Source organism: Stenella coeruleoalba, assembly GCF_951394435.1.
Source record: "Stenella coeruleoalba genome assembly, chromosome: 1".
In the NCBI taxonomy this organism is placed as follows: domain Eukaryota; kingdom Metazoa; phylum Chordata; class Mammalia; order Artiodactyla; family Delphinidae; genus Stenella; species Stenella coeruleoalba.
In genome coordinates, this window is record NC_137169.1 from 110,778,773 (window position 1) to 110,797,717 (window position 18,945).

At 38.0% G+C, this 18,945-nt stretch overlaps 1 protein-coding gene across 1 annotated transcript in view; it reads right to left on the reverse strand.

Moving 5' to 3' along the window:
* The window catches only part of NUP210L (nucleoporin 210 like), an 85,219-nt gene that overhangs the window by 26,056 nt on the left and 40,218 nt on the right, over positions 1 to 18,945 (reverse strand). Inside the window, exons 15-23 of the mRNA XM_079899943.1 lie at positions 15,172 to 15,393; positions 13,921 to 14,094; positions 8,011 to 8,203; positions 4,692 to 4,780; positions 4,378 to 4,482; positions 3,981 to 4,082; positions 2,857 to 2,985; positions 2,193 to 2,320; positions 659 to 791 (exon numbers count right to left, since the gene is read on the reverse strand). Of these exons, the coding sequence (XP_079756069.1) occupies positions 659 to 791; positions 2,193 to 2,320; positions 2,857 to 2,985; positions 3,981 to 4,082; positions 4,378 to 4,482; positions 4,692 to 4,780; positions 8,011 to 8,203; positions 13,921 to 14,094; positions 15,172 to 15,393 (1,275 nt within the window). The remainder of the gene's footprint in view (positions 1 to 658; positions 792 to 2,192; positions 2,321 to 2,856; positions 2,986 to 3,980; positions 4,083 to 4,377; positions 4,483 to 4,691; positions 4,781 to 8,010; positions 8,204 to 13,920; positions 14,095 to 15,171; positions 15,394 to 18,945) is intronic.

Below are 18,945 nucleotides of genomic sequence, written 5' to 3' on the forward strand. Positions count from 1 at the left end.
GAGTCTGTCATACAGAGTGAAGTAAGTCAGAAAGAGAAAGACAAATACCGTATGCTAGCACATATATATGGAATTTAAGGAAAAAAAATGTCATGAAGAACCTAGGGGTAAGACAGGAATAAAGACACAGACCTACTTGAGAGTGGACTTGAGGATATGGGGAGCGGGAAGGGTAAGCTGTGACAAAGCGAGAGAGAGGCATGGACATATATACACTACCAAACGTTAAGGTAGATAGCTAGTGGGAAGCAGCTGCATAGCACAGGGAGATCAGCTAGGTGCTTTGTGACCGCCTGGAGGGGTGGGATAGGGAGTGTGGGTGGGAGGGAGACGCAAGAGGGAAGAGATATGGGAACATATGTATATGTATAACTGATTCACTTTGTTATGAAGCAGAAACTAACACACCATTGTAAAGCAATTATACTCCAATAAAGATGTAAAAAAATAAATAAAAAAGGATTATATTTACAATTACCTTTCTTTTCTACTTTTTTTCGTTTTTTGGACATGCCTCACAGCTTGCGGGATCTTAGTTCCCGGACCAGGGATGGAACCTGCGCCCTCAGCAGTGAAAGCGCAGAGTCCTAACCACTGGAAATTTATAAAATTTATAAAGAAGACGAAGTATGAATTTTGGATGAGATAATTTCCTTACTTCAATTTGCCGAGGAGCCGACGTGAATTTTCTCCCCATCTTGTCCCTGGCAATAGCTACAAGTGTGGTTTGCCCAATAGTGATAGCTCGAAGGATATAATTTTCAGAGTATTCGTCCTGTTTCTCCATTAGCCTGCAAAGACCCACAAATTTCTAGGTGAGAAAAATTTGGTTTTAAGAGTGGACAGTTATGCATCTTTCTAAGGTGCTTAACATTTTCTGCTTTCTTTTCTTTCTTTTTTTTTTTTTTTGGCCATGTGGTGCAGCTTGTGGGATCTTAGTTCCCCGACCAGGGATTGAACCCGGGCCCACGGCCCTGAAAGCGAAGAGTCCTAATCACTGGACCACCAGGGAATTCCCAATCTTCTGCTCATATTAACTCAGCTTAGAAGGAACTACCAGAAAATAACTTCCAGAGTCAAGACAAAGTTCATAGCAATGGCAGAAGCCTCCTGAAGGGCAAAAATTTGTTCTTGGTCTCCAAAGGGATAAGAGCAATATAAACATAGACTGGCAAAACTGCAAATGCTAAATTGCCTCAGAATTCCTGTATCTTCCCTTTCGCAGAGGGCAATACCAGTGCCTCTACTTCTAGATTTTTTAAAGGTCCTCAAGTCTGAAGCACCCCCAAAGGATATCATCCAAGGAGAAGTTTCATATAATGGAAATATTAATGAGACACATGATTTTAGGCCCAAAATAAGACATCTGAGGATCTGGAAGGGGTATTTTGTAGAGAGCTGAATATGGGAAGAGAGTATGGGCTGAAAGGTACCGTTACAAAAAAAGGAAAGAAGAAAATCTGAAATAACCTAAGGGAGAGCTAACCAGGCTACCAGGAGGGATATTCTTGTGGTATTAAGCATAGGGAGAAAGAAGTATATTTTTTAAAGATTTATTTATCATTTATTTATTTTATTTTATTTATTTGTGGCTGCGTCAGGTCTTAGTTGCGGCAAACGGGATCTTCACGCTGGCTTCTCTCCAGTTGTGGCACACAGGCTCCAGAGCGCGTGGGCTCTGTAGTTTGCAGCACGCAGGCTCTCTAGCTGAAACACACAAGCTCAGTAGTTGTGGCACATGGGCTTAGTTGCCCCGCGGCATGAGGGATCTTAGTTCCCTGACCAGGGATTTAATCCACGTCCCCTGCATTGTAAGGCGGATTGGTTTTTAAAATAAATTTATTTATTTATTTATTTTTGGCTGTGTTGGGTCTTCACTGCTGCGCGCGGGCTTTCTCTAGTTGCAGCGAGAGGGGGCAACTCTTCATTGCGGTGTGTGGGCTTCTCACTGAGGTGGCTTCTCTTGTTGTGGAGCACAGGCTCTAGGTGCGCGGGCTTCAGTAGTTGTGGCGCACGGGCTTAGTTGCTTCGCGGCATGTGGGATATTCCCCGACCAGAGATAAAACCCGTGTCCCCTGCATTGGCAGGCGGATTCTTAACCACTGCACCACCAGGGAAGTCCCTAAGGCGGATTCTTTACCACTGGACCACCAGGGAAGTCCCCAAGAAAGGAGTATTGAAATGGTACTCACGTCAGGGTGACAATGGCAGAAGCCAACTGCAGTTTGAGCTCCATGTTCCTGAAGTATTTATTTTGGAACGGGCGTTTGGAAGGGCCAAGAACCCTCACAGTTGCTAACACAGCTTTACCTATTTCAACCTAGTGGTTAAAAAACAAAAATTAAAAAAAATAATTTTTTAAAGGTAATTTTAGTAGAGATGTCTCATTCACCTAGGGCCGTTTAACTCTTAGAGGTGGCAAGCTCTTTTTTTCATGCTAAATGTTCCTGGTCAGCCTTTGATCTAGTAAGCCTAATCTATGTGTATTCTTTTAAGTTGTTCTTTTAAGTTGTTCTTTTTTTTTTAACTGTTTTTTTTTTTTTTATTTTGGCCATGCCCTGTGGCACATGGGATCTTAGTACCCTGACCAGGGATCGAACCCACACCCACTGCATTGGAAGCATGGAGTCTTAAACACTGGACCACCAGGGAAGTCCCTAAGTTGTGCTTTAACACTCTATTTATCTTCATCATGTTTAGTGTTGGAATTGTGTTCTTTAAGGGCAGGTATTTCCATTAATATCATCAAAGGGCCTGGTATACACACATGGTAGCTGAGCACAGACTATATTAGATGATGCTAACGAGTGAGAATGACGCCTGCTTCATTTAAGAGAGAAAGCAAACATCTCTCACCTTATCAATCAAATCAAGCTCCAGCTCTTGCATGTCTGACACCGTGAGGTGAGCCATTGCTGGACCCAAGAAAGCCAAACACAGGTCATAGACCTCCAAGCTGAGAAATCCTGGATGTACTGGAACTAACTAGAAGGAAGAAGATGGTAGCTGGGTAAAGAAGCAAACATGCTCCAAGCATAATCATAGCAATTATTTCCACCCAAAGTGGAAAATACAATATCTTACTTTCTTTGTGATGGGAACTCTGAGAGGTCACATTATATGTTTCAGGCATAGCACAATATGTACCCTTAAAGTGATGTTTCAGTTTGTGGCAAAATATGTACCTTAACAAATACTAACTGATAAAGAGCAGAGTTTAAATTGATTGATTTCAAGCAGAATCCAACATACATATCCAGCTTCTTAATTATGAACAGGGAAAGGATTCAGGAAGAAAATCATGTACATTTATATGCAATCACAAGGAGGGAGAGAAAATACTGGGTGGACTGATACTTTGTTTTTCCTTCTTGTACTACAGCTCCTGCACAGCAGCATGGTTTTTCACATGCTTTGCCCATAGGGCCTCAATCTCCTCTTTTAAAAAGCAACATTATGACTACAGTAAGTTACATTCCTTTGAGCTCTTTGAAGGAAATAAATACATATGTTAATATAATATATTTTTTTATTATTACAAGTCAACTAAAAGCAAATCTCTTGGCATATTGACTATGGAGTCAGCTTAATATTTTAAGTTGCCATGTCCTGGCTGAAAATACCATATACTCAAATTATAAAGTCAATAGTATATCTAACTATCCACACAGTTCTGTGCTTTTAAATTTATAAAAATTAACCTTCTTTTAATGGAAATCTTATAATTAGATGTCTCCTACACTGTTTCCATTCAATCAGAGCCAAAAATTGCCACATATTGTAGCTAGTTACAGAAAAAAACAAACAAAAAAACCCTCTTTTTTTCTTGAAGAATCTATGATGTAGGTTAAAAAAGGAAAAAGACACAAATGTTATTTTTTGTAACAAGTTTGAGACACCCAATAAAAATTTTCCAATCATTCTCCTAAGAATGAGCTTTGACCTGAGACCATCAGTCTGGGAATATCTCTAGAACTCACCTGGACAGAGCTTTCTGCTTCCAGGTAAGTGATGGTGGCAATGTCTTGCTCACTACTGTTGACTAAAAAATAACCAGATCCTTCCACAAGGCTAAATATTTCCTATGGAAAAATCAGACAAACAATATTCTGTTCCCTTTGGTTTATAAGAAATTCAAAGAAAATAACTTCTACTTACCTAAGAAAGAGTATGAAATTAAAAGATTACGGTCAGTGGACAAAAGACAAAATATGACTATTAAAGTATTACTGCTAAGGATAATTATTATATATGTATTATATATGTGAATCGCTGATTTTCAACACATAAGTGAGCTTTTTTATTGTTATACTATTAATTCTAATAACCTCTCCCCTCCAATATGATTCCATTTAGCTAGACCCGTATAGCTTCTACCTTCACATCAGGGTGGTTATAGATGGTAGCATTCTCAGGCGATACTGTTACATCATCTACCAGGAGCAGCTCTACAGCTGCAGATCTGGGCAAGTTGGAAAGTTCCTAGAAATGTAATAAGAACCACAAAGGTAAATACAAACTTTTACTTCCTCAGCTCAGTGAGTGAAGATTCCAGTACTCTTTCAAGTGCCAAAGATAACAGATTCATAGAGGTGCATAGTTCTCAGATTTACATCAGTTATATAAATGACTTCTAAGGAGCCTTAAATTTCAGTTAATTAATATTTTTTATATAACAGTCTCCATTTTACCTTTGGACTTTCCTTCTCTGAATAGCCCACAAAATTGACTCCAATGAGTACAGTCCCTTTTATCTGATGTACTTTAAGGATTCTTTGACCTGGAGACATGCAAAAAAGTACCCTGTGAGAAACAATAACATGTAGAATACAAAAGTGTCTCTAGAAAACCAAAAATCTGCCCTAATTTTTTCCAAATGGTGTTTTATTTCAGGGAGAAAAACAAAAACAAACCCAAAAAACAGTGAATAAGGAAATACACAAGAAACGGAAAACTGGGGTTCTATGCTGACTCTGCAATTATATTCCTATGTGACCTTGGGCAATCACTTTATTTCTCAGTTCCTTTATTAAATGAGGGGTTGGGACAGACAAAATCTAAAATTCTTTCCAGCTCTAATGGTTTGTGAGTCCAAAAATAAGCTGACAGGAGGGTATGGGAAAATTTTTGTTTGATTTAAAAATAAAAGTGAGAAATAAAGAGATTGTCCTTTGGGACTTTTCATGCTTCTAATCTGTTTTGTGTATGTAAATGTCATGTCAGTCCCTTACTCAAAAATTTTAAATGAAAAAAAAAATTTTTTTAAATCGCTAACTAGTCCTTATTAGAGCAATTCAAACTACTTAAACTAGTACTTGAAGCTGTCCATAATCTGACCCTGCTTTACTCATTCATTCTTTTTTCTTTCTTTTTAATTTAACTAACATGAATGTGCCACTGTACTTAGGACAACTCTTATTTTATCCTCAACACATGATGATCATGCATAAAACTGTAAAGCACTTTCTCATGATGTTACATTCTTTCATTCAACAAAGATTTATTAAGGGCCTAACTATATGCTAGGCACTATGACAAGTAATTAGGATACAGAGATGAGGAAGAAAACAACACAGTTCTTGCCTTCAAAGAAACCCACAGCTTAGGAGGGTGGCTGAGAGGTAAACCAACCACTGCAATACAGTGTGATAAGTACTATTATAGAAGTATGTACAGAGCACATAATACAGAATATGTAAGAACACAAAGAAGGAATATTCTCCTTAGATTGGGAATATAGAGGAACAGAAAACTCCTAGATTACTAGAGGAAGATTTTAGCCTAGTTAAGATGCAAGTAAAGAGAAAATAAAACATATGCAAAGGAAAGAGGTATAACAAGCCTTTTCATGGTTAAGGATCTAAAATTGTTGAGTATGAGAAAAATGTAGAATACATGTGGGTGGTAATAAGAAATGAAGCCAAAGAAGTAGGCAGGGGTCGGTATGTTAAGCTGCAACATATGAACTTTATCCAGAAAGACACAATGACAATACGTGTCACTGCGGGCTTAGTTGCCCTGCAGCATGTGGGATCTTAGTTCCCTGACCAGGGATTGAACCCACGTTCCCTGCATTGTAAGGCAGATTCTTTACCACTGGACCACCAGGGAAGTCCCCAGATTTGTATTTTAGAAAGATCATTCTTTCTAAAATTCATTCATTCACTCTGTGCTCCCAATGCAGGGGGCCCGGGTTCGATCCCTGGTCAGGGAACTAGATCCTACATGCATGCCTCAACTAAGAGTTTGCATGCCACAACTAAGAGTCCACATGTTGCAACTAAAGATCCCACATGCCGCAACTAAGACCCGGCACAGCCAAAATAAATAAATAAATAAATATTTTTAAAAAAGAAAAGAAAGATCATTCTGGACAGTAGTATGGAGGGTGGATTAGAGGGTAGGAGAGACACATTGAGATCAGTTAGGAGGCTACTATGGTGATGTAGGATAGAGGTTATGAGGACATTAGTGATGAAGTTAGAGAGGAAGAGAGAAAACCTTTAGAAAATAAAATGGATGGTATTTGGTGATTGATTGTTACAGATATAAGGAGCATCTCTTTCTTCCCTACCACTTTTTACATTAACTGTATCATATTATTGGTATTCTGGTGTTATAGTATCATATACATATTAATATTATGTTATCATATTCTCTAGTTAAGCCCTTAAACTTGTCCTGAGTATAAACTCCCTGTGGGTAAGGGAAAGCTTAAATCTTATTTCTTTAATGTTTCTTATTGAATTGAATAGTTATCTAAATGGGAAAAGAATTTGAAAAAGAACAGACACATGTATATGTATAACTAAATCACTCTGCTGTACACCTGAAACTAACACATTATTTATCAACTATACTCCGATATAAAATTAAAAGTTAGAAGAAAAGAATAGTTACCAAATACTCATACCAGAAACCTAAAAGTTACCCTTTGTGCCACTGTCTTCTTTACTTTTGGGATTGATTTGTGGTAGATTGTTATTTATTTATTTTTATTTTTTATTTTTTTATCTTTTGCGGTACGTGGGCCTCTCACTGTTGTGGCCTCTCCTGTTGCAGAGCAACAGGCTCCGGACGCGCAGGCTCAGTGGCCACACCTCACGGGCCCAGCCGCTCCACGGCACGTGGGATCTTCCCGGACCGGGGCACGAACCCGCGCCCCCTGCATCGGCAGGTGGACTCTCAACCACTGCGCCACCAGGGAAGCCCTAGATTGTTATATTAATGTCTTGTGGTGAATCATGCCTGGTGGTATCCATGCTCTTGAGTAGTCCTGGCCTACCTTGACTCTGGTTTTGGCCAGGTGACTTGCTTTGGAGAATAGGACCTCAGCAAATGTGATACAAGCAAAGGCTTGATGGGCTACTGCCCCTGAGGGCTTGTTGCCTTCTTAGAACCTCATCTTGTGTCTCTTCTTCCGTCTCTAAGTCAGTCTCACTTCACTTATTTAGTTCATTCTCTCTATTTCCTCTTTCTGCCATCTCTTCAGGTCTCAGACTACATGCAACTTTCTTAGGGCAGTCTTCTCTGATCTAAACTAGGTTACGTTCTCCTGTTATAAGCTCTTAATGAATCCCATATTTGCCCTTCAAAACACCTAACACAATGTAATGTTTAAAGTCCAGTTTCCCCAACTGGACTGTAAGTCTATGAGGGCAAAAGCTGTGAGTGTCTCATTTACCATTATATCTCCAAGTGCCTAGCAGAGGGCTTTACATGTAGTAGCCATTCAATAAACACAGCCTAACAAATGAATAATATTTCCAAAGTTTTAGGTAAATAATAGGTAACCAATACATTTTAAAATTAATTTTGTGTTCTTGTGAGAAACGTCGTACTCTAGGCCCTAGCTTTGCAAACAAGGGAATCTACCTTTATGTTTTCTAAAAAATACGAAGATCAAAGGTGAAAGGTGAGACAGGATAAATAGACTGTCACCCACAAGGAAATATTTAGTGCAGAACCATTTAGTAGATATATGAAAGGATTCATAAATATTTACAATACCATGTAGCCGGGTCTGCCCACTGCCATCATCCTTTGCTACCATCTCCATTGAATTGTAATTTTCAAAATGAGCTAGTGTTTCATTTGAGGATTTCCATTCTAGCATCAGTGAACTGAAATTATCAAACTTTCTCCTGTGTTGATCAAACACTACCAGTTCCAGGACTGTGTCTCTCAGGCTTGATACAGGAATCTGTATTAAAATAAAAAGTAAAAAAAGAAAAGAAACAATAGTTTAAGAGGTGGTAAGATATTCCTGAAGCCAGGGATCATGTTTTCTCCCAATATTTTTTCTTTGACAGTTTTCAAAGGTACAGATATGGTATAGTGAATACCATAAAAGAATGGTAGAGTGAATACCTATATATACTTCATCTCAATCCACCATTTGCTTTCTCTATCTCTCCCTCTACTTTCATACTCTCTGTGTCCGTATTTGTATGTGTGTGTGTCTTTTTTTTTTTTTCCAAATGGTTTAGGTATCATGGCACTTTACCCCTAAATATTTCAGCATGCATTTCCTAAGAATGAGTAGCAAAAACTACATTATCACACATAAGAATATTAGCATTAATTCAGTGTTACATACTGTATAGTCAATATTTCAATTTCCCCAAATGTCCCCCAGAACGTCTTTTATACCTGTTTTAAATTTTTGATCTAAATTTGATCTTGACAGACTTCCCTGGTGGCGCAGTGGTTAAGAATCCGCCTGCCAATGCAGGGGACATGGGTTCGTGCCCTGGTCTGGGAAGATCCCACATGCCGTGGAGCAAGTAGCCCATGAGCCACAACTACTGAGCCTGCGCTCTAGACCCTATGTCCACGACTACTGAGCCCGCATGCCACAACTACTGAAGTCTGCATGCCTAGAGCCCGTGCTCCGCAACAAGAGAAGCCACCACAATGAGAAGCCTATGCACCACAATGAAGAGTAGCCCCTACTCGCTGCAAGTAGAGAAAGCCCGCGTGCAGCAACGAAGACCCAATGCAGCCATAAATAAATAAATAAATAAATAAATAAATAAATAAAAGAAATTGGCTGGTCTTTGTCCCCAGTTCTTGAGAAGCAACCCTAAACCCTTGGAATTTCCTGAGTGATAGGAGTGTATCTGTTATTCATGATGGACTCCTTGGATCACACTTGAGTTTATACTTATAAGGTGACTCAGGATGGGGGCTGGTCATGCTAGAAAAACCAGCCATGTGATTACAGTGATGGGACTTTGAGCCAGGTGATACCAACCTGACCTCCAGGGAGGGGAGGGGGGTTAGAAGTCAAGTTTAAACATGTGGTCAATGATTTAATAATCATGTTTATGTAATAAAACCCCTATAAAAGTTCTGGACACCAAAACTCTGAGGACCTAAATGAAGCCTAAATGAAATAGGAAAATTCAAAATATACAAGCAAGCAAAACTGACTCAATAAGAAATAAAAAATCTGACTAGATCTATAACAAGTAAAGAGATTGAATAAGTAATTTAAAAAAACAACACAACATCCCACAACAAAAATCCTAGGCCCAGATAGCTTCACTGGTGAATTGTACCAAATGTTTAAAGAGTAATGAATACCAATTCTTCACAAACTCTTCAAACAAGTAGAAGGGAAGTTAATACTCCCCAACTCATTCTGTGAGGCCAGTATTACTCTGATACCAAACCAAAGATACCACAAGAAAGTAAAACTACAGATTAAAATCTCTTCTGAATATAGATGCAAAAATCCTCTACCAAATACTAGCAAGCTGAAGGAGTATATAAAAAGGTTTATACAGGATAAACAAGTGGAATTTATCCCAGGAATGCAGGGTTGGTTCAACACATGAAAATCAATCAATGTAACACACCATATTAATAGAATAAAAGGGAGAAAAACACACAATCATCTCAACAGATACAGAAAGAACATTGAACAAAACGTGAAACTCTTTGGTGATAAAAACATTCCACAGACTAAACTTCCTCAACCTATATAGGGCATCTATGAAAAATCCACATCCAATATCATACTTAATAGTTATAGATTGGAAGCTTTGCCCCTAAGATCAGGTATAAGACAAGATGTCTGTCCTTGCCACTTCTACTGAACATTGTGCTGGGGGTTCTAGCTAGGGAAACTAGTCAAGAAGACAAAAAGGAGGCATCCAGATTGGAAAGGGAGAAGTCTGACTGTCTCTATTTTCAGATGATATTATCTTGTGTATAGAAAACCCTAAGGAACCCACCAAAAAAACTATTAGATCTAATAAATGAGGTCAGCAGTGTTGTAAGATACAAGATTAACATGCAAAAATCAGCTGTATTTCTATACAAGAGCAACAATCTGAAAATGAAATAAATAATTATCTTTATGATAGCATCAAAAAGAATAAAATATTTAGGAATAAATCTAACAAAAGGACTGCAAGTGTCTACTCTAAACCAGGTGTTCCCAACCCCTGGGCCACGGACCAGTACCGGTCCGCGGCCTGTTTGGAACCGGGCCACACAGCAGGAGGTGAGAGGCGGGCAAGGGAGCAAAACTTCATCTTTTGTCTTCCACAAAACCAGTCCCTGGTGCCAAAAATCTTGGGGACCACTGCTCTAAACTACAAAAATTGTTGAATGAAATTAAAGAAACCCTAAATAAATGAATCAGAAGACAATATTGTTAAGATGGTAATGCTCTCCAAATGAATCTACAGATTCAATGAAATTCCTGTCAAAACCCCTGCTAGGGGCTTCCCTGGTGGCACAGTGGTTGAGAGTCCGCCTGCCAATGCAGGGGACACGGGTTCGTGCCCCGGTCCGGGAAGATCCCACATGCCACGGAGCGGCTAGGCCCGTGAGCCATGGCCACTGAGCCTGCGCATCCGGAGCCTGTGTTCCACAATGGGAGAGGCCACAGCATTGAGAGGCCCGCGTACTGCAATAAAACCGAAAAAACAAACAAAAAATCCTGCTAGTTTCTTTGCAGAAATTGACAAAGGAATCCTAAAATTCATATGCAAATGCAAGGGACTCAGAATAGCCAAAACAATATTGAAAAAGAAGAATAGAGTTGGAGGACACATACTTCCCAATTTCAAAACTTACCACAAAGCTACAGTAATCAAGATAGTATGGTACTGGCATAAGGACAGACGTATGGATTAATTGAAGAGATTTGTGAGCCCAGGAATAAATCCTCACATTTATGGTTAATAGATTTTCAACAAGAGTGCCAAGATGATTCAAAGGAGAAGGAATAATCTTTTTAATAGATGGTGCTGGATCAACTGGATATCCACATGCAAAAGAATGAAGATGGACTCCAACTTCACACGATATACAAAAATAAACTCAAAATGGATTAGAGGCCTAAATGTAAGGACTAAAACTACAAAACTCTTAGAAGAAGTCAAAAGCGTAAATACTCATGCCCTTGGATTAGACAATGGTTTCTTAGATATAACATCAAAAATACAAACAAAAACAACAGAAGTGATGAATTGGATATTGTTAAATAAAACCTTTTGTGCTTCAAAATACACCATCAAGAAAGTGAAAGTTTAAAAAAAGAAAGTGAAAGTACTCGCTTCAGCGGCACATATACTAAAATTGGAATGATACAGAGAAGATTAGCATAGCCCTTGCACAAGGCTGACCCGCAAATTCGTGAAGCATTCCATATTTTTAATAGACTGGTGGTTGCCAAGGGGGAGGGGTGGGGAGATGGATGGATTGGCAGTTTGGGATTAGCAGATGCAAACTGGTATATATAGAATGGATAAACAAGAAAGCCCTACTGTATAGTACAGGGAACGGTATTCAATATCCTGTGATAAACCTAAATGGAAAAGAATATGAAAAAGAATGCATATGTATGTCCAATAAAAAATTTTTAAAAAAGAATGTATATATATGTATAACTGAGTCACTTTGCTGTACAGCAATAATTAACACAGCATTGTAAATCAAATATACTTCAATTAAAAATTGCAAAACAATCAAAAAAGAAAGTGAAAGACAATCCATAAGATGGAAGAAAAGTTTTGAAAATCACGTATCTCAAAAAGACTTGTATTTAGGATACATGAAGAACTTGTATAACAATAATAAAAGATGAACAACCCATAAGATTGGAATAGACATTCTCCAAAGAAGATATACAACTGGCCAATAAGCACATGGAAAGGTGCACAATGTCATAAGTCACTGAGAAATGTAAATCAAAACCACTATAACATACCACTTCTCACACATTAGGAAGGACATAATCAAAATGACAAACATTAACAAGTATTGGCAAATGTGGAGAAATTGGAATTCTCATACGTTGGTAACAGAAATGTAAAATGAGGTAGCCATTTTGGAAAACAGCTGGAAGTTCTTCAAAAGGCTAACCATAGAGTTACCATATGACCCAGCACTTCCACTCCTAAATATATACTCAAGAGAGCTGAAAATATATTCACACAAAAATTTGCGCATGAATGTTCATTGTAGCATTATTCATAAGAGCCAAAAAATGGGAACCACCCATATATCTATCAACTGACAAATGGATGAACAAAATGTAGTATATCTATATAACAGAACTCAGCCTTAAAAAAATAATGCAGTAGTGATTCATTCTACAACCTGGATGAATCTTAAAAACATGCTAAATGCAAGAAGCTACATGTAAACACCATATATTGTATGATTCCATTTATATGAAGTGTCCAGAATAGGCAAATCTATAGAGAAAGAAAGTATATTAGTGGTTTTCAGGGACTTAGGGGAGGGGGAAGTGGGAAGTGACTGCTAATGGGTGTGGTGTTTCTTTTTGGGGAAATGAAGATGTTCTGAAGGTAGATGGTGGTGATGGTTGCACAACTCTGATTTGCACACTTTTTAAAATTGAAGTAGAGCTTAGTTAACAATATTACTTGTACACTTTTAAACAGGTGAATTTTATGGTATGTGAATTATACTCAAATACAAAAAAAGAAATAAATGCTAAAGTATGGAGGATCATGTTTGTAACTTACTCTTAAATGGTTCCAGGAAAAAAGTTGCACTTTTCCTGGAAAGTTAAATTATTTCAAATGAAAAAAAAGATATTGAATGACAATGCCATTATAGAGATAACTTCTATTCTGCTCCATCTAAGTGCTTTTTAAAAAAGTGAGTAATTTATAAAGTTCAAATAATAGTATTTAATGTTGAATTTGGTTCTGAAAAAAAAATGAGTTCCTAAACTGCAACATCTCATAAGTTCTTTTATAATAAAAAGGCAGTATAGCAAGGAAGTTAATAACATGTGCTTTGGAGTCAGATGGAAAATGCTACTTTCTAGCTTTATGACCTTGGGAAAATTACTCAACTTCTAGGATCCTCAGTTTCTTCACCTGTAAAATGGGAATAATTAATGGATTGTTCTATTCTGCAAAGGCTAAGAAATGACTTCTATTTTCCCATGCTTGGAATCATAGTTAACCTCATTTAGTGTATAGTCTGATGTTCTAGTTTCTAGGTTAGATAACTCATTTATTCCTCTTTTCCTGTTGCCTACCTTCTAGCTATGCTATTGCTTATCATTATTCTTCATATGGGTTTGGAGTAGAGGTAAATCCTATAAGTTACTAATAATGCTAATAAAAGATTTAGTAGGGAAGGATACTAGCAAACCAATTTGGAAGTTATTTAGAGAGTTCTCAATTGCCTATTGTCATAGTTACAAGCTGACTATGTACCTAAGTACAACAAGCAAAGTCACTAAGTGTCACTAAGTATAGCCAACTCTAACCTAATTGAATCACCACTTCTCAGACACTATCAGAGATTGGATAACAAATAAAAGAGTTTCCTTAACTTCAATAAGACAAAAGCTACATTTCAGACCATTTATCTTAAAGCAGGTTAGAGAAAATGTAAATTAGTTGGAGACACTGTACTCACCAGTTGTTTGTTATGCTGTGGCAGAGGACATGGCTGGGCACCAGCTGGCACCTTATATACTGGAGTTACTGATATGCTGGCAGGGTGGGCACATATGAAGCGTACCTGCACAACTTCTACAGCTGGACTAGGGTTCAGGACACCTGGATGATTTCCAATTTGGAATGTCAGAATCTTTAAGAAAACACAAGGGCAAGAGATAATTGTGGGTAGACACTTGATGTCAGTTGTGCCAATCTAAACGTGTTCGAATTATTCAAATTCCAGTATAGAGTCCCTTTGGACATTATAATCAGGCAAATCCCTTAAAGACACTATAGTTCTTAATTATCTGTGCTAAGAGAAACAAGGGTATCATAGAAACAAAGGGAACATTAAAAAAATCTAACTGACCAATTACTTCAGTCTTTTCCTCCACCAAATCTTTTGTTACCAGTTGGCAAAAAGTGGAAAAACTAATTTGTGTTTCAACTCATTTCTGGTGGAAATACTAATGAATAACAATGTGAAAACAAAAAGAAGCTAGAGAGCTTCAAAAGGGGGTAATTAGGATTGAAATCACTAATAGCTAGTCATATATACAATACAGTACACTAGAGATATTAAAATGAAGCTCAATTGATTACAGCACAGTTCTTATTAAGTTAAAATCATACATGGATTCCCTGGGGGCTGGTTAGCTGGGCTATGCCTCATAGTCATACTTTAAATTCTCAATCCTGGTCAAACTGAAAACCTTTGCTACTGGTTTTGGTAGAAGCAGGGTGCAGCTATGGATAAAGCCATCACTACCTCTAAAAATAATCAAAACTAATTAAACTGATAAAGGGCAATATACTAATTACTCTTATCAACACAGATCTAACTCATTCTTCAAAATTGATAACCATAGATGACACTTTAAATTTCCCTTCCTCACATTCTTTGGAGGTGGAAAACTATATATCCTCTAGTCTAGGCAACAGGAAATGAATTATAGTGATAAAATGATTGAAATAAGCCCCCTACTACAAAATATCTTGAACCATTTGGTTGGTGAACTGTTAGAATTCTCAGATGAGTAAACCAAAACCTTTGGTGTTTAAAGAATAGTAAACTTTAAAAAAAAAAAGATCTTTTAATCAATAATTAGAATTTTCCCATCTAGTACATAAACTAAATCCATTAGAATCTGAAAAGGAATGGCTAGAAGTACAAAAGATTTGGAGTATTATTGCTAAAAGAAATGTTAGAAAAAGATCATTTTCCTACTTGTTCCCCTAAATCCAGGCACAGGACCCGATAGATGTACTGATTCTGTTTTCTCTGAGCTGGTAGCCGGACTTGTGTTATTCTAACTTTCTCTGTCTTCTCCATGCTCAGCTCCAAAAAGAATCGTGAGGGCTCCAAGATCCATGGACGAGGGCCCCCTTCAAATATCATTTCCTTTACAGAGTGCCATGTCACCAGTGCCACTTCCACAGGGTTTAGAGCCTGATGACATTTAAAGAAATTAACCCCTGATTAGTTAGAGAATTCAACAGTTTTCTAAAGTGAAAAACTGGTTATATAACTATAATGTAAATGACATTAGACTTAATTCCCAAATTAGGAAACATATGTTATGCCTCTTACTTGGAATGCTTCTCAACCTCTGTACTAATTTAGATCCCACCTATCATTCAGCCTAACTCATGTATCAAGAGAATCCATTAATTTATGTCTAATCATTCCAGACCACAACCACTTCTGCATCCTCTAAGCTCTTATAGTAATTATCTCTACCATTAATTTGTATACTTGTTTATCCCCTAATGCTATTTAAATATGTCACATATTCATATATATACATCTAATAATTCTTGTTACACTGTCTAGTTATGTAAACTTCTTAAGACAAAAGAGTATCTTATACCCCCAATTTTTGAAAGAATCTCTTCCTCAGTGGGATCTAGTACAATGCTGTGCACATAAAAAGTATTGATAAATAAGTGCATAAACATTTTTCATTTTTCTCTTTTTTAAAAAATTGAAGTATAACTGGCATATAATATTACACTTGTCTCAGGTGTGTAACATAATGATTTGATATTTTTATACACTACAAAATGGTCACCACAATAAGTCTAGGTACCATCTGTCACCATATTACATAAGAATTTTAAATGGATATTTTACTAAAGTATCAAAGAACTCCTGCCCTAAAAATATGAAAATAATACATCTATACAGTTCATTTGTTTCTCAAAGAACTCTCACCTAAGAGGTAGTCAAGACAGGTATTATTCACTCCAGTAAACAGAGGAGTTGTATCCTACTTATAGATGAGGAAACTGGTTTTTGGGGAATGAAGTATTCTTAAAGTGTAGGGGTTTTTTTGTATGATACACAGTGTCTACAACAGCGACTAAGTGACAAAATGAAGTATAGAGTTGAAGCAATCGTTCTGAAAATGTAAGCAAACCGTGTTTTAATATTTCTTTCCTGAACTAGTCAATCACATTTATTATTGAATACTATTAACATTAAACATTCCTATGTCTAATGGCAGTATTCTCTTAAAAATGTATATATAATTCAATTTAACAAATATTCATTGATGGCCCACTGGTGATACAGTAATAGAAAGCCAAAATAAGGTCCTGCCTCACAGTGGAGCTAATAGTCTGGAAAAGACAGATTTGAAGTAGGTAAAGAGTATAATGAGTGTTACAAAAAAGCACAGTACAGAGTGCCAAACAAGCCTCAAATAGAAGAAATTAAACTAGTCAGAGGCTTCATGGAAGGCTTTCTGAGAAAGCAAAACTGGAGTTATTCCTTTTTCCTAGATGTATATAGTCCAAAATTAATCAGATCAACTGAATTGAAATGATGTATAAAAGGACAAATTGAGAACTATATGCCATGTACCAAAACATAAGATTGATAGCAAAAGTAAAACATACATATATTTTTCAGCAGCTAAAGAAAAAGATACATGACCAAAGTACTAGGTAGAAAAAGAAAATCATCATCTTACTTCCGTTCCTTTAAGGATAGTTTTCATTCAGGGGAGATCTGATTTGTGGGACATTCAATAAATATAAAATTAGGGTAAGGATAATGATAAAACTAAGAAAAAACCTCATGAAATGACCAGGGGTTGCAGCCTAGCACTTTCACTTAATTAGGCAAGTAGGATGATTCATCCACTAAGAGAATGAGTGAAATATGCTCAAACCATATGTTTAATACTTAGGCTGCACAATGCACAATGAGGCCAACTTAAAATGCAAATATATATGTGTATATATATATATATATATATATATATATATATATATATATATTTTTTTTTTTTTTTTTTTTTTTTTTTTTCGGTACGCAGGCCTCTCACTGCTGTGGCCTCTCCCGTTGCAGAGCACAGGCTCCGGACGCGCAGGCCCAACGTTCACGGCTCACAGGCCCAGCCGCTCCATGGCGCGTGGGATCTTCCCGGACCGGGGCACAAACCCATGTCCCCTGTATCGGCAGGTGGACTCTCAACCACTGCGCCACCAGGGAAGCCCAAAATGCAAATATTAATGAACAAGTTATCTTTTTAATATTAATAGCTTACCTTGCTTCTTTCATTGACAACTTTTTCCATGTGGATGCCTCCTCATCCTAAGAGGCACTGAGTCAGTATTTGTCAATATGTATCAGCAAGAACTTGTAGACATCAATTTTTTTTGTTGTTTATTTTTAAAATTTTATTTTACTTTCTATTATTTTTGGCTGGGTTGGGTCTTTGTTGCTGCGTGCGGGCTTTTCTCTGGTTGCGGCGAGTGGGGGCTACTCTTCGTTGCGGTGCGCGGGCTTCTCATTGCGGTGGCTTCTCTTGTTGCCGAAAACAGGCTCTAGGCGCGCGGGCTTCAGTAGTTGTGGCTCACAGGCTATAGAGCGCAGGCTCAACACTTGTGGCTCACAGGCTTAGTTGCTCTGCGGCATGTGGGATCTTCCCGGACCAGGGCTCAAACCCGTGTCCCCTGCATCAGCAGGTGGATTCTTAACCACTGTGCCACCAGGGAAGCCCCTAGACATCAATTTTAGCTCCTGAAGGACTCAAGTATATAGAAAGTATGCCAGGCTCTATCTACTTTTTTTTTTTTTTTTTTTTTTTGCGGTACGCGGGCCTCTCACTGTTGTGGCCCCTCCTGTTGCGGAGCACAGGCTCCGGATGCACAGGCTCAGCGGCCATGGCTCACAGGCCTAGCCGCTCCCCGGCATGTGGAATCTTCCCGGACCAGGGCACGAACCCGTGTCCCCTGCATCAGCAGGCGGACTCTCAACCACTGCGCCACCAGGGAACCCCTCTATCTACTTTTATCTTTTTATTTTTAAAATTATTTATTTACTTATTTAGGCTGCTCTTCGTTGCAGCATGCAGGATCTTCGTTGCGGCGTGCGGGATCTTCAGTTGCAGCATGTGGACTTCTTAGTTATGGCATGCATGTGGGGATCTAGTTCCCAGACCAGGGATTGAATCTGGGCCCCCTGCATTGGGAGCATGGAGTCCTACCCACTGGACCACCAGGGAAGTCCCTATCTACTTTTATTTTGAACTGCCACCTGTCGTAATATCCCAGTTATAATGGACCAATCCTTGGGGGCCAAAATGATGACTGTTGTGCTGAAAATTTGTAAGTATAAAGGGTAAAAAATGATTGACTTCCCTCCCTAGGGTGGAAGGTTTTCTTTCAGAGTTCTTCAAAAGAGAGTATACTAATATTCTATATCTTCTTCCAGGTGGTGTTACAAAGATACGTACATATGTGAAAATTCAAACAGTCCCTTAAGAGACTTCCCTGGTGGTCCAGTGGCTAAGACTCCGCCTTCCCAATGCACGGGGCCCGGGTTTGATCCCTGGTCAGGGAACTAGATTCCACATGCTGCAACTAAGAGTTCGCATGCCGCAACTAAATATCCTGCAACTAAGACCTGGTGCAGCCAAATAAAAAAAAAAAATAGTACCTTAAGATTAGTGTACTTTACTATATGTTTTTTATATCTCAGTAAAAAAGAGAA